The sequence below is a fragment of the Protopterus annectens genome, chromosome 4.part0, assembly GCF_019279795.1.
Source record: "Protopterus annectens isolate FY-2018-M chromosome 4.part0, PAN1.0, whole genome shotgun sequence".
In the NCBI taxonomy this organism is placed as follows: Eukaryota; Metazoa; Chordata; order Ceratodontiformes; family Protopteridae; genus Protopterus; species Protopterus annectens.
The window spans coordinates 2,065,521-2,089,852 of NC_056733.1; the positions used below are offsets into that span (position 1 = coordinate 2,065,521).

At 41.4% G+C, this 24,332-nt stretch overlaps 1 protein-coding gene across 1 annotated transcript in view; it reads right to left on the bottom strand.

The window, feature by feature from the left end:
• The window catches only part of UTP6 (UTP6 small subunit processome component), a 1,596,914-nt gene that overhangs the window by 1,417,378 nt on the left and 155,204 nt on the right, over positions 1–24,332 (bottom strand). The window contains exon 2 of the mRNA XM_044068038.1: positions 16,012–16,096. Coding sequence (XP_043923973.1) covers positions 16,012–16,096 — 85 coding nt within the window. The remainder of the gene's footprint in view (positions 1–16,011; positions 16,097–24,332) is intronic.

The following is a 24,332-nucleotide window of genomic DNA, read 5'->3' on the forward strand; positions in this document are numbered from 1 at the left end:
CTATCTTCTTTTGAACTGGACAGTTGTATTTTATTTTCTGTTTTGAGCGTTTTTGTGGTTTAATAAATATTATCAACCTATTTAAGTACACCCAACTCATTACTACCATAACCAGACTTGATCCTTCTCTCTGACCCTAGTAAAATCTCCCCACTGACACTCTACCGAACAGCATTAGTGATCACCTACCAGCATACATAATTCACAAACCAACTCCAGTGTCTAATGTACACCACTATAAGCATACCAGAGATCTAGCTCACTTCTGCCCAACTACCTTTAATGATACCCTACGAAATATCAAGTGGTATCCACTTAAAAGTCCTACCACGGAATGATGCTGTTGAATTCTTTAACTCAACATTCTTCCATGTACTAGATAATCTCGCTCCTCTCCGACATAGGAGAGTGAAAGCCAACCTTGGCTTACCAAATCCACCAAACAACTACTGAAAGCTAGGGATAAGGCCTGGAAATTATGGCATACAAGTAAAAACTCTGCAGACTTCACTCAATACAAACAACTGCATAATCAAGTAAAGTAATTTGTCATCAAAAACAAACAAGACTACTACATTACTCTGCAAAACAACTATATGCAAAAATCCTAAAAGGTTCTGGAGGACTACAAAGTCTCTGCTATAAGCAGGAAAAAGGGATAATCCCTTCCCTGATCCAGACTTGGCTCCAGCTGAAAACTGCCTCACTTTTTAACTCATTCTTTAAAAACAGTATAGTCAATCTCACTGCCAACTTCCCACTAATCAACCCAACGCCCCCAGATACATCTGCTACAACAAAGAACAAACTTTGCTGTCGTAACCCATACCTACCTCCGCCATAAAAATAAATAAAGCCTGCTTAAACTTAAACCTGGATCAAATGCTCCAGATAAATACCAGAATTCCTCCAAAAATCAGCGAACGCTATAGTCTATCCCATTAGTATACTACTAAACAGATCCATTCAAGAGTCCTTCATTCCCACCATTTATCTTCCCTCTCCAAAAAAGTGGAAACAGTAATGATATATCTAACTTCCAACTAATTCCCATCCTCTCTCCCATCTCCAAAATTCTGGAAAAATTTATCCATAACCAACTACTTACTACACCACAACCTCCTCTCCCCAACCTAACATGGGTTTAGGCCTAGTCATAGCACCACCACGGCTCTCGCATCTTTCTTGGCCACAGTCAACCATGCTCAAGACTCAGGATACCTTGTCTCCTCGCTATTTCTTGACCTTTCCAAAACATTCGATACTGTCTCCCACCAGCTTCTTCTGACCAAACTCTTCAATTTAGGTACATCTCCCCCAACCCAACCTGGTTTTCCAACTACCTTACAGACAAGACAAGCAACCAAATGGCACCAATCCCTCTCTCCTTTCCTCAACAGCAGTACTGGAGTCCCACAAGGGTCCATACTTGGTCCACTGCTCTTCAGCATTTTCATTAAGGATTTCCATACCAGCACATCCCATGCTCACATGACTCCACCATCATCTATATGGCCACGTCTACTTCAAAACTACTTACACTCACCCAAAATCCATTCACCTCCACTGAAACCTGGATGTATAATAAACATTTAGCCCTAAATGCTAATAAAACCAAACATATGCGGTTCACCCCCAAAAAAACAACACCCCTAACCCAAAATGAATTTACCATCAGCTCACTCACCAACACTTGCCTCGAAGTACTCCCATATACCAACCTTCTAAGGATCATCATAGATGAACACCCAAGTTTCGACCAGCATATTAACACAAACATCAAAAAAGCCCATCAGAAACTAGGCATCTTGTACAGGCACAAACACTTCCTCACCTATGCACAAGACTATCCTTTGCATCTTCCTTTCTACTTCCTTCCTTGCTCTATGGTGCACCTCTCCTTGCAAATATACAATCCTCTCTTAAAAACAAACTGGACTCAGGCTAAAATAAAACCGCTAAATTTGTAACCAGCACCAAACACTCCTCCCACCACTGCATATCACTCCAACAGCTAAACTGGCTAAAACATCCCCAACATCTAAGATACCCGCAACCAACTGCAGCTCATAAGCTAATCAATAAACCTTCTAGCTGTCCTGCTCTCACCTCTCTGTTCACCATTTATTACCCAAATAGACCTCTGTGATCAGACTAAATGTAGCAAAACCCAATTTTACTGCTGGTCAAATGCATTACCCATATGCTACAGTAAAACTATGGAATGCTCTCCCTCCTTCAATTAGGTTTATTAGCAACCCTGATTGCTGTAAGACTTCAATGAAACAACACCTGTTCTCCCATTGGCTATGTACATGTACCAGCACTGATTATAAAAAAAAAAAACAAAACAAAAAACAACATTCCTAGCCTTACTACTTTTCCTCCTCATCTCACTTATGGCTCAGACACCTCCTCAGATGCACGCACTCGAAGCCCTCCTCAGTATGGAGAACATCGATATCTGTGCAGTGACAGAAACCTGGTTCAAGGCCCCAGAGAGCACACCAGCACTACCAAGTTATACCTCATATCATGCTTTTCAGCCCCAAAACTCAGACCGATCCACAAAAGGAGGGGGAGTATCCATATTCATCAAAGATACCCACACCTCCAGGTTAGTGGCACTGCACGAAGCATCGGAGACCATCCATGTGCAACTAACAGTGGGCAAAACTGCTTTTCAGTTTGTAGCATGTTACAGACCACCCTCTCAAAATCAGGAATCCAACTTGGCTTTCCTGAGAACACTGGAGAATATCAAGATCTCTCCAAACACCATTATATTGGGTGACTTTAAATACCCAAACATAGACTGGGAGTATTACTCAAGCCCCAACACCCTAGCCCAAAGGTTCCTAGAATTTATAAACTCAAATGCTATGGAACAACTAGTCACCACTCCCACAAGAGGGGAAAACATACTTGACCTAATCATCACCAACATTGGGACTCTATGCTCCATACCAGAGGTATACCCCTCATTGGCAAGACCGGACCATAAATTAATCTCACTGGATATCCACATCCCGACCCCACCCCCAGCCCAAAAACCACAGTGAAAAACTTCTCAAAAGCGAACTTCACACTTCTCAAAACTGAGGTGGAATCCTTCAAGGCCCCCGGGCAAGTGGAAACTACGGCCCAAACTGCAGAATCCTATATAAACGCATTCTATAGACACCTCCAGGAATGCATGGATCATGCTATCCCAAACAAAACCAAGACCTAATCTTCCAAAGGCAGGTGTCCAGTCTGGTGGACCGCAGCCATAAATAAGCTGTACAACAGAAGGAGAAAGCTACTACATGATAGAGCAAAATCCCTAAAAGGGAAGGCATCTCTGATCAGTACTAGCAAAAAACTACGATCCCTCATAAAATCCTCCAAGGCCAGCTTTGAGAGAAAAATTGCACAGGAAACTAAAGATAATCACAAGGCTTTCTTCAGTTATGTTAGGAACCTGGGATGCAACTCCCAGATATGCTCAGAGTTGATCCAAAATGACAAAAAATACACTGAACCTATGGACATTGCCAACATCCTGGCAGACAGGTTCAGTGCAAACTTCTCCCCCCCTCCCCCGCAAAAGTGCAAATATCTATCCCAGCAGAGTGCTGCCTCCCTAACATCTTAGATGCTCAGGTGAAAGCAGCCCTCTCCAAAGCAAAAAACACAGCATCAATGGGACCAGACGGTGTCCCGGGTTGCGTCCTACATGAACTCCAAGAAGAACTAAACCCTCACGTAAAGCTGCTGTACAATCTCAGCCTTACTACAGAATATGTGCCCAAAGAATGACGTACAGCAACAGTGGTCCCACTCCACAAAGGTGGTGCCACTATGGACCCCGGAAACTATCGCCCCATAAGTCTGACTAGCCTAGTCTGCAAAGCTATGGAGAGGATCATCATGGAACTCAAACAAAGACATTGGGGACCTACAGACACTAGGATCCTACCCAATTCAGCTTTGTTAAGGGCAGATCCTGCCTCTTGAACCTGGTCGACTTCTTTGAAATAGTCACCAAGGCCATAGATGAAGGGAAGGTAGTCCACACAGCCTACCTGGACCTCGCAAAAGCATTCAACACAATACCCCACTTGGGCATCATAGATAAGCTATCCAGCTTAAATATAAACCCCTATGTCACTAGATGGATTGCAAACTGGCTCAAAGACAGAACCCACAGAGTCAGAATTGCTAGAGCCATGTCAGACTCGAAACCAGTTAAAGGTGGCGTCCCACAAGGCTCAGTCCTGGGACCTCTCTTGTTCGGTATATATTTTTCTGAGGTACAGGCTAACACGGGAGGACTGTGGCTGACCAAGTTCGCAGATGACTGCAAACTGGGCGCCATAATTGACTCTCCAGCTGACACAAGCATCCTTCAAAAGGGTCTCACAGAGACGGATAACTGGTGCCAGAGCCATGGCCTAAAGCTAAACGCCAAAAAGTGTATAGTCATACCCTTTGGCAAAAACAAAGTGCCCACAAATTACCACATAGGTGGTAACCCGTTAAGTATGGAGGAAGTAATTAGGGACCTGGGGACCCAAGTCGATAGTAATATCTCCTTCGACAACCACATTGCCAAAGTGGTTAGAAAGACATTCTATATAGCCCACCTTATCATGAAAGGATTCACATCTAGATCAAGAGAGGTCATCGTGCCCCTTTATTCATCCCTCATCAGGCCCATAATAGAATACAATGCCCCATTTGGGATGTACCTTACCAGACACCTGCAGCAACTAGAAAGACCCCAAAAGTACCTCACAAAGAGGATCAAGGGACTCAAACAGATGCCATATGCTGCTCGGTTAAGGAAACTCCAGCTCTACTTAGTTGCATACCACCTACTTAGAGGCGATCTATGCCGGACGTATAAAGCTATGTCCAACCCGGAATTAATGGACATGCTCCACCTCAGAAAATCCAAATCCCTTAGAGCTACGCGCTCGAGGGACTTGAACCTCAGAACAGAAATAAATAGGACATGCAGGAGGGACAGATTCATAACCCAGAGGCTCCCTTTGCTCTGGAATAGAATCCCAGTACATGTTAGGCAGAGCCCCTCACTGACTCTCTTCAAGAGGAATCTTGACGAGTGGATGGGAGATCGTAGGTTTACCCCGGGGATTACTTCTGTGTCACTACTAGACAGAGGCTGTTAGAGTGTGCTCAACAATATACTAGGGTTGAAAGTAATTAAGCTGCAATTATGCAACACAAATAATGTATAAGATAAAAGCTTGCTTAAATGTAGAAATAGAGTTTAGTAATATGTAATCAGCATCCGTACTAAATTACCATGGCTTGGAAAAGGAATCTGCTGAATGGACATTTTTCCCTTACAGACTTAAAAACAGGATGTATGCAAGAGCAAAAATACAAAATCTGCTTTTAAAGAATAGACATTTTTCCCTTACAGACTCAGAAACAGGATGTATGCAAGAACAAAAATGCAGAATCTGCTTTTAAAGAACACTGACGTGCTTTTCTGCATATAAAAAAATGGACACAATATGTTTCCTAAAATAACAGGATGGACACAATATGTTTCCTAAAACAACAGGATATGTTTATGACACTGTGACAATGTGTTTTCTAAAAAATATGTTTTTCTGCATGGAAAACAGGATATGGCACAAGAATAGATGTTTTTATACAAAGATCCAAATAAAATACAGGATGTTCACACTGTCAGAAAAGCTGATCTCTGACAATGTGTTTTCTCAAAAATATGTTTTTCTGCATAAAAACAGGATATGCTTATCAGCATTGGCACAAGAACAGATGTTCTTAAACACAGATCCAAATAGAATACAGAACAATGTGTTTCCTCAAAAATATGTTTTTCTACATGGACATCAGGACAATGTTACAGGATATTCACACTGTCAGAAAAGCTGGTCTCTTACAAGACATTGTTAAACAAGGAAGCTTAGTATTGTTTCTACAGGATAAGCAATTCTCCAAAATAGAGGACTAAAACTGTATATAAAGAGCTGTATAAATCCAGTTATGTTAGAGGTATGGTAGGGACTCATGTGTCCTAAGGTAAATGTTACATCTCTCACATCATCTGTACTATATGAGAAGTAAAGTTGGAACAGTACTTTTAAGCTGCAGCGTGGTTCCGTTTGGTTTATTATAAAAAGTTATTTGTTACTGCTCTCTAAAGTTGATGCTGCAAAGTATATTCTCTCATCAGTGTATATTCTGCAAGTTCCTGTATGCAACAGACTGTGAATGCAAATATAACCAGACTTTGAATTTTAGCAGAATCCAGCCAGCAAGACTGAGTGTCTTAAGAACACTTCAAATCCATCACACCAAGCAGTAAGCAGATCAATGTAATTTTTTCAGAGGCACAGTAAACTAACCTTAAAAAGGGCACAGTAAACTCAATTCAAAGGGTGGCGAAAGCCAAACACACTCTGGCTAGGCTTGTAAATGCCTTAGGGCAGATAGCCTAGTATGAAACTATGAACCTATATATACATTCAGTGCTTCCAACTTACTAAGTCCAACATATGCCACCCAGCCACACAATCTACTACATCAGTTACCTACAGTATCATCTTTTTCTATTCATTCTTGATGCCTACACAGCAATCTCTCTAAGACTATACCTCACTCTCACAATCTTTAATCTGCTGATCTCCAGCTTTCCCTCTCTACTGCAAAACTGTATTGTTCACACATAGGCTACAATCCCATGTCATCAACTGTATTCTTGTTTGACTTGCATACTTAATACTTGTTATACAGATTTTAGATTTTATCTGTTTTATTGTATTACCTATTCTGTAACGTTTTCTGTACCATCACTACTTGATTTCTATATTTTGATTCTGTAGCTGTATCCAGGGCCGGTGTTAGCATTTTGGGGGCCCCCAGCAAATGTCAAGTTGGGGGCCCCCTAGGCACTTTCAGTATAAGTATCATCCTAACAATGCCACCCATCCTAAGCAACCTTTTATTTCACGCTGCAAACTTTTAGTAGTACTATCCACAGACAGACCTGCAGCTACAAGCTTTTTACATTACAACAGGCTTATATATCACACTATCACTATGTTGAGCTGTCCAACAAAGGGGCAGTTAAAGTTACTGGCACTTAGTTGCAACAGTGATACATTGCAACAAGTCTATGTACAGGTCTGGACTTAAAGTGAAATGATAAATGGACCTACATTTCAACACCCCCACACACACACACACACACACCCTCCAGTCCTCACTTCTGAGTCCTTCTCCTTTTGGGCTCCCCATACCATCCACGTTACTTTTTTCTTCCTTTGCTCACATTTTGCCTTACTCTAAGCTTTTTCAAGAAGCCATAACTTTCTATATGCTCTGAAGTGCATTTTGCACAACCTTTTCATCCAATAATAGCTTGAACAGAAATCATGATTAAGGAAAGAAATTCACTGTTGTGGTTCAGCTTTAGTTTTCCTTGCATCCTTCAACACACCTTTCCTGAACAAGACAGCCCAGTAATAACCATTTAGGAAATAACTCAAGTCAGGGCCCAAGAAGCCACAGGTTTACAGATGGTCTGGGATGCATTTTAGAGCATTTTCTCAACTTTTGCTCCAATGGTTGCCTAAATAAAAATTATGAAGAAAAAAAGAATTTCAGTCTTATTTTTTTCTTTCAAGGCATAATTTGTGCCCAAGGCTTAATTTTCAAAGCTGACAAAATTGTAGCTTACAGTAAACTAACAAGCCAGTAGTTGTGAGAATATTTAAGTCTTATCTGGAAATACTGTCTGCCTCCCTAACCCTCTAAAAAAGACAAGTCACTGCCTATGCATCCCTCTGGTGTTAGACTGGGATGAAAGCAGATATTTAAAATGCCTTTGTCATATATTTCAAGTGACTGATGATATACATATACATAGCATGTTCTTCACCCCAGCAGTCAAAGGTAGCCACATGTATATGTGCCTAGTACGTGATTGTGAGAAAGATTCCAGTAATATTCAAATTTGTTGCTCCTAGGCAGTACACCTCTCTTACACAAGCTATAGTAACCTTCTTTGTACACCTCTGAGGTCTGTGAGAAACACTGTCCTCAGCTCAAACACAAGCTATAATGACTTCATGTCTGCACCTCTAAGGTTTGACTGTGATGAAAATTAAAGATGTAATATTCACACAATCTCTAGCCCCTCATAACCTGTAGAAGATTTATGTACACACACATTTGAGCAGGGCTGGTTTTAGAATGGGTGTGGTTGTAAACAGAGGCTATTAGCTTTATCCTAAAAGGGTCATATCTCAGCACCATTCAGGTTAAATCGCGTATTCAGAAAATTGATGCATTTTTCTCCAACAAGCAACAGCTTTGGTGGGGGCCCCCACAGAGTCAAGGATGAGAAAGGGAGTCCCCATTATCCATTTAGACGGTCTGGTGAGTGGGGGCAACCAAAATCCAAGAATATCTAAGTGTCTGAATGTTCTGTGATATAGGTTATGTCTTACTTTCGAAATATAATTACTTGTTAGGTACATTTTTTACTGATTCACAGAAGAATAATGTCTGTATCCTGACATTATTGGGTGCATGCACAGATAAAAATCAGTGATGTTTTTTACAGACAGACAGACAGACACACACACACACACACACACACACACACACACACACACATTGGTACTGCCACACCAGATTAGTCACTGCTGTTTAGCAGTCGTCAAACAGCAGGAGCAGTAATATTTATTTCATCGAGGAGTAATGCATACTTGTCACTGTCCCTACTTTCACAGACCTTCCCTGATTTTGTTCATACTTTTGCTTTATCCTTCGTAAAAAAGTCTGATTTGCTGGTAAATCATTCAGGATTACAGTCAATCAATCCAGACATCTGAGTTTTATACTTATTGCCCAAAAATAGATGTTGATGCAATTAGAAGTTATGTACTCACCATAACGTTCCATCTGAGTAGGTGTATTCATTTGTCTGCAACCTGTGGGTTATGGATCAGCTATGGATCCAAGCTCTCAGCTCCTGGTAACAAGTAATATGCAGGAAACTGAAAGGCCAGGGGATAAATGAATACACCTACTCAGATGGAGCGTTATGGTGAGTACATAACTTCTAAATCTGAAGTAGGATATTCATTTGTCTGCAACCTGTGGGACAGAGTCCCAGCTACCTGAATCTTCATCATGGAAGGATATTAAGGATGCTCTACCCTAGATGCAAGATCCAACTTATAGTGGGAAATAAATGTATGAGATGAAGCCCACGTGGCTGCTGCACAAATATCATCTAGAGGAATCCTAGCCTTGAAGGCTGCCGAGGTAGATACTGACGGGTTGAATGGGCATGAACACCCTCGGTCGCGCGGCTTCCTGGCCGCTGGACAGAGAAACTTTGAAATTGGCTTGCCCAAATTGAATTTTATAAAACCTTAGTTGCCTGTGAACATCTAGTGAGTGTAGCCTATATTCACCTTTGGTTAATGGATTGATTGATGAAAACCAAGTAAGGAGGTTTAGCTGATAAAGCTTGAAGTTCAGACTTGACCAATGTGATAGTGAGAAATTGCCCGCAGTTGAACTTTGACTGTGGAACTGCTGGCACCATCATTAAAGAGAGAGAGGAAAATCGATATCAGATCCGAATGGGATCTAGAATCCAAGAGGGATCACACGAGGAGACCTTAGGAAGGGGAACCAGATCCCCATTCCCAAACTCTCATGGCCTCTCAACAGAGGTAAGACAACAGACATATTGTCCGATTGAATCGCAATTGTTCCCAAGGAAGAAAGCACAAAATGGGCGACCCTACGTGGAGATCCGAGTGGAGCCACCACAAGAGGGACCGCTTGCAGCCCTTAAGATCGCTATGGGATGATGCATGGCACTGTAGAATGCGATATTGAGCCTGGCAAAGAGGAAGAGTGCTATGCGGAAGAGCCATGGACCTTGTGTCTAGTCTGGCCCCTATGAAATCTAAGAGCTGAGTGGGTGCCAGGTTGGACTTGTTTGTATTTATTGTGATGCCCAGAAATGGAGCAAGATGGAGAAAGGAGTCTCGGCGAGAAGTAGATGCCTTGTTGGGGCGTGAGGGAGCCAGTCCGTCCAGGTGGGGAAGACCTGCACCCCTGAAGCCTCAGGTGGGCCGCTACCACTGCTAGTACTTTTGGTAAGCACCCTGGGGGCTGTGGTGAGACCAAAGGGAAGGACCGGAAGACTGAGTGATGGCTCCCCAGCGCGCGAGAAGAAACCTCTCCTGTTCTGTCCATTAGGAAAGGTGAAGGAAAGGAATGCGATATCCCCCTGGATGATTTGAGAACAGCGGGTCGATGTTATGGACTCCCCCCCCGACTGCCTCCAGAGTAGAGCAGTCGGGCAACCCTCAGGGTTGCTGCGCTGGCCGCTCAGAGAAAGGTTCCCTGGACCGCTCTGGGAGCCCTCCCTCCTCTGGGCGTGCCTGTCCTCCTCTGCCACGGAAGGACTGGTTGTCCGGAGCAGGCTGGGACTGCTGCTACTTCCGAAACATCTTCTGCATCTACAGGAGGCTACTCCAATGGGTTTCTATCAGGTCTTTTGGGGATGGCTCACGGTGTCCGGGTTCCTTCACGCCCTGGGTGGTGTAAGGTCCACCAGGGGTCGGCAGGGGACAGGGGCTGTCAGAGGAGTCCTCGCAGCAGCAATTTGCCCATCCAGTGCAGAGGGAGCTGGACGAGGCGAGCAAGTGCGGGGGTCCGGAGACCCTCAAGAGGCCCGGTCGGATCCGAGACCAAGTACTATCGGCGGCGACCTCCCCCGGCCGAAGCTGCTCTCGGCTCAGTTGCCGGAAGCGGGTCGGAGAAGGGTGAGAGAAAACAATGGCAAGGGTGTTGGTTGAGCCGGAGGGGAGCAAGCTCCCATCTGCATCTGGGCCTCAGGAGTCCCGAAGGAGAGCGGAGGTCGGGAGCGAGCGCCAAAGACCAAGACCCCCAGACCTCACCGACCTCTCTCCCTCTCCTGGGGTTTGAACCCTGCACAAATGGAACAACCAGATGTGAGGTGTTCAACCCCAAGACACTTAACACACCGAAATGCATGGGGCCATCGCTGAGAGGGCCCAAATATTGACTTAGGCTGATCAGCCATAGTCAAGTTACCAAAAGTAACCTAAAACAACAAAAAGAAGCACACAGGCCTCACACACACTCTACACCACAGCGGGGGGGGGGAATAAAATTACTACTAAAATTAAAATTAAACTGAAAACAGTCAATACTTATAGGAAACCTACAACTTTCACACAACAAAAGTTAAAGAAGGCAAAAAAATTCTATTTTTGAACAAGAAAAATCCACTTAGCTGAGAGCTATGAAATCCACATCTAGTTAAACAAGATCTGAGGTCATGAGGGTAGAGCAGGGCATTATGGGTGAGGGGAGGAGCTGAGAGCTTGGATCCATAGCTGATCCATAACCCACAGGTTGCAGACAAATGAATATCCTACTTCAGATAATATGTTATTCTAGTAACTTTTTAAATGAATTAGAGAAATATTTAAACATATTTACGATTCTGAGCATTTATTCTATTATTTTTGGGATTGTACTGAATTCTTAAGCAAAGAAATTGAGTTATAGTATCTGGTGTTCTGGTATTAGTTATAAAACTACCTGAAAGAGAAACTATCCCTGATGATCGGAAGCATCAGCTCTTCTTAAAATCCAAAGTTTGCACCAAGGTAAGTCACTCTGGGCTGCTGATCCCTCTAGTGCTTATATTGTTCATGTTCATTATCATCTTCATCCTAACAGGGTCATCTCACAGCCCTGCTCATGTTAAAGAGCATAATTAGGAAATTAATGCATTTTTCATTCCTCATTTTCCCCAATCAGCAGCAGCTTTTGTGGGGCCCCCACACAGACAAAGATGATTAAGGGGGACCCTGCAGCCATGGTTTTGCAGGGACTAAAAGCTGGCTATGTAGTTAGTTTTAGTGGAGAAAATGTCCAGGAGCACTATGTCAGCAGTAAAATATTTAATGGCATTCTGATGCCTATTACTTGACAAAACACCATTACTACAACCAGAAATATCTTTGAATTTTAAAGGAGATATAAATAAGAGATATTACCCTCATAGTTTATTAAGTATACAAGACTGCTGTACTAGCTTTTGTTGGTTTTACAGCTGTGACAAAATATCAGTATAAGATAACTTGCTGTGGTTGGGGGCCTCCAGCGACCACAGGGTTCGCTGGTGCCTAAAACCAGCTATGGCTGCATCATATTGTTTTTGTTTGGTTTTGGAGCTTTTCTCCCTGGACCTCCACTGAAAATGGAGTAGCCCAGTGGCCCAGTAAACCTCCCTGTAAAGAAATGCAAATAAATACATAAAATAAAACAAAAAATAAATAAATTCAATAATAAAAAACCAGGCAGTGGGATCTTTGGAAAGGCAAGGAGTAAATTACATAGAAATAAGAGGAAAATGCAGGAACAATACAAGCAAAATAATGTTCAGAAGGAGAAGAGAGGTTTAAGGTTAGGCAGAAATTGAGCAATTTATAGTTTCATAGTATAGTACTAGGCTATCTGCCCTAGGGCATTTATAAGCCTAGCCAAAGTGCATGTGGCTTTCGCCACCCCATGTAATGATACAAAAGTGTACAATTTAAATTAAATTTAGTTTACTGTGCCTCTATCTAGCAATGACACAGAGATGACCCCCGGGGTAAACCTACGATCACCCATCCATTCGTCCAGATTTCTCCTGAAGAGAGTCAGTGAGGGGCTCTGCCTAACATGGACAGGTATCCTGTTCCAAAGTGCGGAAAAGCCTCTGGGTTATGAATCTGTCCCTCCAGCATGTCCTATTCATATTTGTGCTGAGGTTTAGATCTTTAACTCTCGTGGCTCTGATGGATTTGGATTTATTGAGGTGGAGCATGTCCATTAATTCTGAACTGGACATGGCCTTGTACGTAAGGCACAGATCACCTCTGAGCAGGCGGTATGCTAATGAATAGAGCTGGAGCTTTTTCAGTCTGGCAGCATATGACATATGCTGGCGACCCTTGATCCTCTTGGTAAGGTACTTCTGGGGTCTCTCCAGCTGCTGCAGGTGCCGGGTGAGGTACATACCAAATGGAGCATTGTACTCAATCATAGGCCTGATAAGGGAGGAATATAAGAGTACAATGACATCCTTTGATCTGGATGTGAATCCCTTCATGATAAGGTGGGCAAGGTAGAAGGTCTTTCTAACCACTTTGGCGACGTGGGTGTCAAATGAGAGGTCGCTGTCAACTTGGGTCCCCAGGTCTCTGATTACTTTTTCCGTACTTAATGGATTACCACCTATGTGGTAATTTGTGGGTACTTTGTTTTTTCCAAAGGGGATGACTATACATTTTTTGACATTTAGTTTAAGGCCATGACTCTGGCACCAGTCGTTTGTTTCTGTGAGGCCCTTCTGGAGGATGCATATGATAGCTGATGTGTCGACTATGGCGCCTAGTTTGCAGTCGTCTGCGAACTTTGTCAGCCACAACCCCCCTATGTTTGCCTGCACATCTGAGAAATAAATGCCGAACAAGAGGGGTCCCAAGACAGAGCCCTGTGGGACTCCACTTGTGACTGGCTTACAGTCTGACATAGCTCCAGATATTCTGACTTTGCGGGTTCTGTCCTTTAGCCAGTTTGCAACCGATCTTGTGACAAATGGGTTTACATTTAAGCTGTTGAGCTTGTCTATGATGCCTGAGTGGGGTATTGTGTCGAAGGCTTTTGCCAGATCCAGGTAGGCTGTATGAACTGCTTTGCCTTCATCAATGGCTCTAGTGACGGTTTCAAAAAAGTCCACCAGGTTTAAAAGACAGGATCTGCCTTTTACAAAGCCGAACTGGGTAGGGTCAATTGTCTGTAGGTCCCTGATGTCTTTGTTTAGGACTTCCATAATGATCCTTGCCACAGCTTTGCAGACCAGGCTGGTCAAGCTTATGGGGTGGTAGTTTCCAGAGTCTGTAGAGGTGCCACCTTTGTGGAGTGGGACCACTGTAGCTGTACGCCAGTGTTCAGGGACGTATCCTGTAGCAAGGCTAAGATTAAACAGCGTTCTTATGTGCGGGTTTAGCTCCTCTAGGAGTTCACGTAGCACGCAACCCGGGACACCGTCAGGTCACATGGATGCTGTATTTTTAGCTTTGCTGAGGGCAGCTCTCACCTGGACATCTGAGATTTCAGGGAGGTTGCATTCAGCTGAGATATTTATTTCGTCTTTTGGGGGAGAGGGAGGGGAGAAATTTGCACTGAACCTGTCTGCCAGTATGTTGGCAATATCTGTGGGTTCAGTGTATTTTTTGCCGTTATGAACTAACTCTGCGCATATCTGAGGGTTTCCGCCCAGGTTTCTAACATAACTGAAGAAGGTCTTGTGATTATCTTTAGTGTCCTTAGCGATTTTTCTCTCGAAATTGGCCTTTGATGATTTTATTAGCGAACGTAGTTTTTTGCTAGTGCTGATCAGGGATGCCTTCCCTTTATGGGATTTTACTCTGTCTTGCAGTAGCTTCCTTCTCTTGTTATAAAGTTTGTTTATGGCTGGGGTCCACCAGATAGGATGCCTGCCTTTGGTGGAAAGGGTCTTGGTTTTATTTGGGATTGCATGATCCATGCATTCTTGGAGATGCCCGTAGAAAGCATTTGTGAAGGATTCAGCAGTTATGTAATATTCGACTGATAGTTATAAAAAAATTATGTAATATACAATGTACGTAACTTGAAACATGTTAATATTGTTTATTTTCTTTTATATTAATGTATGTTTGACTAAGTCTTGCATTATAATTTAATAAAAGGTGTAAAAATTTAATTTCACCAGCACCACTTGTAAATCCTCTCACTTCTTACTATATAAATTAAGAACAACTTCTCAATTTTATTTTGTTCCGTCTGTTAACTCAGACACTGTCATGTCTCTAACCGAATCTTGGGAGGTCTGTATTCCTGTGATCCTGGAATGTTTTAACCAAAGTAACACTGTGACTACATGAGTACTGCCCCCTCAAGTGCCACATGTTGTGTGTACTCACTTAATTTTCAGTAGGAATGCTTTATGTATTTATTTTTTTGAGCAATGAAAGACAGCTTTAAAAAATAAAATGGGAAAGAGTGCCCTTGGAAGAACTGTACCCTGGACAACTGGCTATCTCACCTATGTGTAAGGCCAGATGTGCACTCCATGATGTCTGCTCCCTTAACTGCATTCAAGGTTAGAAAAGATCATGAAAATTAAAAAAACATACTGGGCTGCAGGCATGTTTAGGCTGTAGAAAAGACTATGAGAAGATGCTGTTATGCCTTAACAACAAGGATGTCAAGACATTCACCTTTAGAGCTTCAGAGTGGAGTGAGACAAAGACCACAATTCTTTGCAGTACATGGAATTTCAGTGGTTGCACTGTTCTAGTTAGGGTAAAAAAAAGAGTAGCAGCATGAAAGTGTTCTATAGCGTCCAGAAGATAACAGTCTATATGACTGACTAACAGTTTTTAAAGTTGTCAAGCACTCCAGTCTGCTTTTTTGTTTTATAAGATATTTTAGGTTCTAACTGCTGTTCTGTAGTGGTTATGTTATACGTTCTAGGCCCAAACGAAAACATAAAAGCTGCAAAATCAAGGAAAACAGAACATGTTATGCTCCTGTGACACCATAGATGTACTTAAAAGTTGTCAGATTTTGCAGTGTACTCGGTGTGCTCTACGTACTACAATATAATTATGACTACTGTGTTGAGCTGTTGCCTACATTCACCAGAAAGCTGTGCATAAGAAGATACTATACCAAGGTTAACCTTATACTTCTGGTCTTAACAGTCAGCACCGCCCGACTTCAAGAACATGACACTGACTTCCTTTCAGATCTCAAAACAATAATCTTGATTGTTTAGCTAACAATAAAGCTCAACCCTACACATTTAAATTAGCTACAATGTCGTTTAAATTATAAAGATGCAAATACCACAATATAAACATCACTTACCTGAATATAATTAATAAAGTCTTCCTTGGCAAGGGTCCTCCTCTGTAGCTTGTACTCAAGAGCAGACACCTTCTTAATCACTGCTCTGCAAAAATAAATCAGAAATAAAATGGTTATAGCTTCATGCTCCATTCCAACTGAAGTTCCCAGATCTAGGTTACATTGCACAAAAACACTAGCACAATATACAAAATCATTACAGGCTTAGTAAAAACTTAGCAGTTCAGCTGTTGAGAAAAATACAGTTCTCATAAAATGCATACATGCAATTCCTTTAAGACAGCAGCCTTCCTTTGTAACAAATCTATCTGTGGTGCAAAGGTAGAGAAACTTGGTCTTCCTTGGGATTTCTTGGTGACTAAATAGGTTTGTTGTTTGCAATTATGCCTTGTACGATATTTTTTTCTAAGAAAGCATACACAGAAACATTGAGTGGAAGTAAAGAAAAGAAAAAGGAAGACATGAATAAAGCAGGGACAAGGGCAAAAAAACGTCAGAATTTCTAGTAAATAGATGAAGGAATGAACAGATATACAATTTGGGATAATGTAATAATGCTTTTAGGTGCAAAGGCATCCAAAGTAAATTTTTTATCCACATAGACAAGGAAGCTTTCTATGACATTGTATTTGAGACTGGTTACACGATGGCAAAATTTTTTATGGGTGGGATACAAAAAGAGGAGAGACCGTTATCCATGGAACAGTTATGTGTTTAAAGCATTTAGTAGAGAATCTAAGAAAAAAAAAATTCTATTCAATTTACAATAGTGGAAAAAGCGACTTTGAAAAAAGACACTATGTAAAGGCGTTATGAACATCTCTAAAGATTTTGATCAGAGGTTTATAGACAAGTGGGAGGAATGTAATGTACTGTTGAAAATGGAGAAACAAAATATTATAATATCCTCAGTATTATAAATGTCGAAGGTGATAAAAGTGTTGTGGAATACTGAAGACAGCCCAAAACGTTTTTTTTTTTTTTTTTTGTGGGAAATCAGACCATTTAATTAATAACTGTGATAAACTAAAATGTTATAACATGTGGAAATATGGGACATGATGCAAAAAAAATGTGATTTAAAATGTTATAAATGTCAAAAACTGATAATGTGCGAATGAATGGATTTTAAAGAAAGTGCAAGTACTGCAGAAGGGGAATCAGATAATCACCTAAAAGAAAAGCAAGAGCAAACTCGCAGAACAGTAAACAGTGAGAGATGACAGAGGTGAAGAAAATAGAGACGCAGCTAATAAAAGTGACAATGAAGATACAATAAAGAAAAATAAAGAATTGATTGGTAAAAGAGTGAGAGAGAGAGAGGAAAAGAAAATAAAGAGAGAAGGGGCAAGGATGAAAAAAAGTTGTAACTCAGCAAGAATATTGAAAAAAAATAATTGTCCAATAGTAGCTGCAAATATAAACAGCATAAAAAGGTTTAGTCAGAAGATTAGGTATTCTAGAATGGTGCACAAGGCTTGCCACAAACACTGTACTTTTGGAAGACCAAACTTTTTAAATAAAGATGAAAGAATACAAACAAAATTTATGGAGAGGCAACATAGTTTGGAATTTGGGAAGAGAAGCTTGTACAGATATATGTAGTCTATGTAATGAATCTGTTAAAATATTAGGTGTTACTTTGGTTCTAATAGGTAAAAATAACGATTCTAGATGAAATGTGGAAAGAATGGGTATACAGAATTATCGCTTTTTATGCTTATCACAAGAAAAGAAAAAAGAACATCTGTTTCAAAACATTTTGGATTATACAGCTGTAATTAAGAAGATTATAATTATCAGAGATTTTAACTGACTTCACAAAAAAAGAAAAAAGGGTGGCGACATAAATTAAAGGTCATCAGATATGGTAAATTTAGGATATGGAAATATAATAAACAGATGTATAATAGATGCGAACATAAGACAGAAATAGATTATTTCTCAATATCAACGGGGCAGAGACTGCAGAGGAAGGTGCAATAGAAACAGGGTTTCCAGATCATGTAGCTATTTAGACAGAGATTAAACAAAAATAAGAATATATAAAAACAGGTAAAGGGATAAAAGACTACAGAAAATGGGATGGAAAAAGGAAAATTGTAATATAACTTTGCAAAGATCATGTTGGTATGAGAGAATTTTATAAAAACAGGAATGAATAGTGGATAATACTTAAAGAAAAATACAAAAAATGTTATATGGAATGGCTATTAGATCATAGGAGAGAAGCAAAAAGATGCTATGGAAACTAAGTAAAAGCATTTAATAACAAAAAAATGACAGGGAATACTTTATTATGAAATAAGAAATATATAAGATGAATAAAAAAATACTTATTATACAAAGATGTTTTCTGCAAGGTAGAAGTGGCTCCATATTTAAGTAAAACAGTTGAAGACAATAGTATAATGAGAGAGATGAAAGATGTAACAGGAGTAAAACTGACCAGGTGAGAAAAATAATGGAAATGGTAAAAGATTATGTAAAAGAAATGTTTAAAGAAAAAAGAAAAGAAGCAATTTAATGTTAAATGGCTTTCAGAACAAGATAAGAAGGAATTAGAAGGAGAAATACTTTTAAAAGAAGGGGACAGAGAAGTAGCAATAGTCAATGTAGAAATCAGCAGCAGGACCTTATGGAAGAGTATCAGATATACAAAGAGAAGTCAATTTGAAAAAAGTGCTTTTTGGATATGTTGAATGAATGGCTGAAAAGGGATTTAAGTAGTGACATTTTAAAATGTTTATGGGAAAAAGGGTGCAGATACGAAATACAAAATTGGAAACCTGTAGTGCTAACAAATTTTATAATGTGCTGTTTTTGAAAGTTATACAGAAAAGAATGGAAGTTAACCTATATAACATATACAGCATGAAATATGGGAAACATTTCAGTCTTACAATATTAGTACAACAATAACAAATGTATATGCTACTGCCTACGAACGCAACAAAATAAAGGTCTTGGTAAATGGATGGCTAAGTCAGGAGATAAACATAAGGAAAGGAATAAGACAAGGATGCCCAATAAGCAGCTTAATATTTTCCTTGGTAATGAATGGGATATTAACTCGCATAAATCAAGATATGTTATAGATGATATAAAGTTACCCATTACTTTATCAAGCAGACAGCATCATAATTGCTACAAACATGTGACCAGAGTGACAGGAACACTGAATTATTTAAATGAATGTCTAAAGGCTATAGGTTTATATCTAAACAGAGAAAAGAGTTAAGGATTGGGGTACGGTTCATGGGTGTTTACTAGGCTAATGACAACAAAGGCCTTTTTAAGCCTAGCCATGCATCCCAACTCCCAGACATGTTCTTGTTCCCTTGATAAGTGTAAGCAGGGGCTTGGGAGGTGAAGCACTTACAAGCATGGGCCTGGTAGGCGAGCCATTTATAGGCTGCCTGTGTCCATTAGAGACTTAGGTGGCAAACCAGGGATGAATATCCTGTGTCCATTCCAACTGTCCAAGTTACACTTGAATTGGGTTAGGGAGGAATTCTGCTTCACATGGATGGGGAGCCTGTTCCAGAGAAGTGGTATTCTCTAGGATACATACCGGTCTCTCCAGCAGGTCCTGTTTATATATGTTCATAGGTGGGTACTAGGCTATTGGCCCTAGGGTCTATATAAGCTGAGCCAGAAAGGTACCCTGGCTTTCGCCACCAAAGAAAATTATTTTCCTGTGCTCCTGTTGATCAGAGCCACAGAGGTAATCCCCGGGGTGAATTTCCTATCTCCCATCTAATCAAGATTTTCTTGGAGAGTGCTAATAAGAAGCTTTGTTTGATATAGTCAGGTAATTTGTTCCAGAGTATAGGAAGTCTCTGGGACAGGAATCTATCCCTCCAGCATGTTCTGTTTATTGTAGTGACAAGTTTTAGGTCCCTAGAGCGTGTAGCTTGGAGGGATTGGGATTTCTTTAAGTGGAGCATGTCCAACGGCTCTGGGTTTGACATAGCTTTGTATGTTAGACAGAGATCACCTCTGAGTAGGTGATATGCGACAGAGTACAGCTGGAGTTTTTTGAGACAGTCTGCGTAGGGCATCTGTTTGAGGCCGGTAATCCTCTTTGTGAGGTATTTCTGCGGCCTTTCCAGTTGTTGAAGATGTCTTGTGAGGTACATACCAAAAGGGGCGTTGTACTCTATAATGGGTCTAATGAGCAATGGGTAGAGGGGAACAATGACCTCTTTTTTCCTGGATGAGAAACTTTCTGTAATGAGGTGTGCCACATAGAAGGATTTCCTGACTACTGTGGTGATGTGATTATCACAGGAGAGACTACTCCCACCTGTGTCCCAAGTTCTCTCATCACACTTCCGGTGTTAAGCAGACTACCACCTATGTGGTAGCTCATGGGTATAGAAGTTTTACCAAAGGGGATGACAATGCACTTTTTGGCATTGAGCTTGAGGCCATGGCTTTGACACCAGGCATCTGTCTCCGTGAGGCCCTTTTGCAGGATGTCCATATCATTAGGAGTTTCAATTATGGCTCCTAGTTTGCAGTCATCTGTGAACTTCATTAGCCAAAGACCTTCTGTGTGAGTCTGCACTTCAGAAAAGTAGATCTCAAACAGGGGAGGACCCAGGATGAACCCTGTGATACTCCACGTCACTGGTCTGAAGTCAGATTTGGAGTCTGCTACTTTCACAGTGTGAGTTCTGCCAGTGAGTCAGTTGGCAACCCATCTTGTGACACTGGGATTTATACCTAGTTTAATGAGTTGATCTAGAATTCCAGAGTGGGGGATGGTGTCAAAAGCCTTGGCTAGATCTAGACAGGCTGTGTAAACCACCTTACCCTCATCTACGGCTTTGGTGACTGCTTCAAAGAAGTCTATCAGGTTTGGGAGACGATCTGCCTTTTACAAACCCGAATTGGGTGGGATCCAGAGTTTGGAGATTAGCAATGTCTGTGTGTATAAGATCTATGATGATACGTTCCATGGCCTTGCAGACCAGGCTCGTTAGGCTAATGGGGCGATAGTTCCCAGGGTCTGTGGTGGCTCCCGCTTTGTGGAGTGGGATAACCATCGCTGTGCACCATTCAGTGGGCACAAAGCCTAAGGTGAGGCTATAATTGAAGATGGTACTTAGGTGGGGTGCCAGTTCATTATGCATTTCGTGTAGAACGCAGCCTGGGATGTTGTCAGGTCCCATGGATGCTGCGTTCTTGGCTTTGGAGAGAGTGTTTTTACCTGTGCAGCTGTGATTACAGGAACTTTGCATTCTTCCGCTGGTCCCTTTAGGGGTGAGGGGGGTGTAAAGTTAGCACTGAACCTATCTGCCAGGACGTTGGCAATATCAGTTGGTTCTGTATATTTGGTGCCATTGTGCTGTAACCCAGAGCAGATGTGAGTGTTGCCATTGAGATTCTTGACATAGCTATAGAATGCTTTGTGTTTGTCTTTAGAATCAGTGGCGATTTTGTTTTCGTAACTAGCTTTGGGGGATTTTATGAGGGATCTCCGCTTCTTACTGAGGTTGACCAGGGAGTTTCTCCAATCATGGAATTTTACTCTTTTTTGCAACACTTTCTTTCTTCTGTTGTAGAGTTTGTTTAGGGCAGGGGACCACCAGAATGGCTTCCTTTTTTTTTTTTTTTTTTGGAGGATAGCATCTTGGTTCTATTAGGAATAGCATGATCCATGCACTCGTGTAAGTGCTTATAAAGTGCATTTGTGTAGGATTCAGCACCTCTATTGTCCGTCTGCATGGGTATCGTGAAGTTTGCCACTTCAGACTTAAGAAACGTGAAGTTGGCTTTGCAGAAATGTTTTACGGTGGTTTCCCTAATGGGGGGGTGGGGACGGGATGTGGATGTCTAGGGTGATTAGCTTGTGGTCAGATCTGACCAACGAGGAACTGACCTCTGGTGTGGAACACCGGTTACCCATGTTGGTAATGACCAGGTCTTGGATATTGCTGCCCCTGGTGGGGGTGTGGATAAGTTGATCCAAGGTATTGGAATTTATGAATTCCAGAAAACATTAAGCAAAAGACTTGGTACATGAGTAGTTTTCCCAGTTAATGGTGGGGTAGTTGAAATCACCCACTATTAGGGTGTTGGGTTGTACCCTAACATCTTCCAATGTATCAAGAAATGAGGAATGGGAGTCCTGGGGCATGGTGGGGGATCTGTAGCAAGTTACAATTTGGACTGCAGTCTTGCCCAGAGTTAGTTGCACTTGGATAATCTCGGATGCATTATGCTGAGCAACTAGCCTGGGAGGTGTGGATATCCTTAATGAATATGAACACGCCTCCACTTTTAGTGTTTCGGTCCAGGTTAGGTGGCCGAAAAGTGCGGTATGAATTGTAGCCTGGTAATGCAGAGGTGCTCTCTGGAGCCTTGAACCAGGTCTCTGTCACTGCACAGATGTCGATGTTGTCCATTTTAAGGAGTGCCTCGAGAGTGAGTGCATTCTGAGGTTTAGACTTCTAGCACCGAGTAGCATTACCCTCAGATTTTGCTTGCTTGTACCTGTTAAGGTGGTGAATTTGTCATTTGAACCTTGCCTAAAAAAGGCACTATAGGGGTGGCAAGAGCCTTAGTCAGTATCCGTAATCCCAAGGGTGACATGTGCAGGCCATCTCTGGCAAAGCATCAAGGTCCAGCGATCATGTCATTCCAGGCACAGATACTGGATCCTCTCAGAATGAGGCTAGAAGCTTAGCCAATTGTTGAAGTCAGTCATTTTGTACTTGCACTGTGGTATCATTCTGGATGATGGCAGGATGCTACTCAGGGCTAGGGTCATACCTGCCAGGGCTACAAGATTGGAGAGCTCCTCCAAGTCTCTTTTCATGTAGTCCAGGGAGGTACGTCTCAGGTCATTCACACCAACATGGATGAGGAGAGTCATATTTTGTACGTATTGTGGAGTGACCTGAGTGCGGGCATTCTGTGGCAGATCCTGGCACCAGACAGGCAGCAGTAACTTTCTCCTAGTTTAGCCTGGTGAGTGGAACATCAGTGTGCCTGACTATAGAGTCACCTATGACTAGAGTGTTGGGTACGTTGTTATGCCTTATAGGCTGTGGTTGAGTGGCACACCGAGTTTGTGGGCTATGTATCATTTGGGTAGTTTTGGGGGGTGGAGGTTACTTGCGTTTCTGCTTTGGAAGTCTCTGTTGCTTGCGCAGATTTTTATTGAGAGCCTCAGTAAATGTAGGTGTGTGTATCGTGTTTCTGTGTGTGTGTGTTTTGGTGGTGTAGGTTTTGAGGGACTATGTGATGAGTGTGGTGTGGTGCAAGTGTTTACCTTCTCCTCTTGACTGCCTAGTCCAGTCTTGGGTGAAGAGGGCTTTGCTTCCAGTTTGGTTATATAAGTGCATCTCTCACAGGTTGTAGTGTTGGGTGGTAGGAGGAGAGGGTTGTCTGTGTAGAAAAATTACAAAAATAAGAAATACATACATGTTTTGGAGAACTTTTAGGTTATTGTTTAAGAAAAAGATTTATTTAAATTCAATATGAATAGTTAAAATGGCTTACTTAGCTAGTGCATGCAGTTTACCACTGGAATTTGAAAAGGAGGTATATACCCTGCTGCTCTCACTGATATGGGATTCTAGGTCGAACCTTGTTAAAAGAGGTATTTTATATGTTGCAAAGGAAGACGAAGGTCTAAGACAGCTTAATCCTTGTTTTATGCAGCTTCACTGAATTTGTACAAATTTTGTAAAAGGTTAAAAAAATAATAATGGGGATTACTTACTAGGATAGTAATATTAAAATATGAAAAAGAATGGAAGTTAGTGTGAAGAAAATGAAAACACTTATCTTTGTTAGCATGTCTGGACTTGTGTATATCCTCAGATTAACATGTATTATATGCCAGCATCTCTAATTGTGAAATGTAAATACGTTTTTTAAATGCTAAGTACTTCTCTGTTTACAAAGAATCTCAGTGTTTTGATACTTTTCTAACTGTGCATGTTTTTGAAAGACATTCTAAAGTACTGTGGAGAATCAGCTGAACAGTGAGAGATGTCATTAGAATGTTCCTAGTTGCCAAGTGATTATTTAAACAACTGATTGACAGAAATGGACCTTTTCAAACAGCTGAATGTTATTTTTAAAATTAGACAACTGAGACTGCAGTTTGTCAAGTGCTGAGCAGTTTTGTGAAGTACAGTCAGTTGCAGTGCTGTGCAGTCAGTGGACATCCATGAAAGAGAACTCACCAAAAACTGTAAGCCTGCCTTTTGCCTTGCTGTTATGTGTTAAGATTAAATCAGAGACAGTACTCTTTAGTTAGATTAGGAATGCTTAGTTATTAAGCTGGAGTTTTTCTAGAA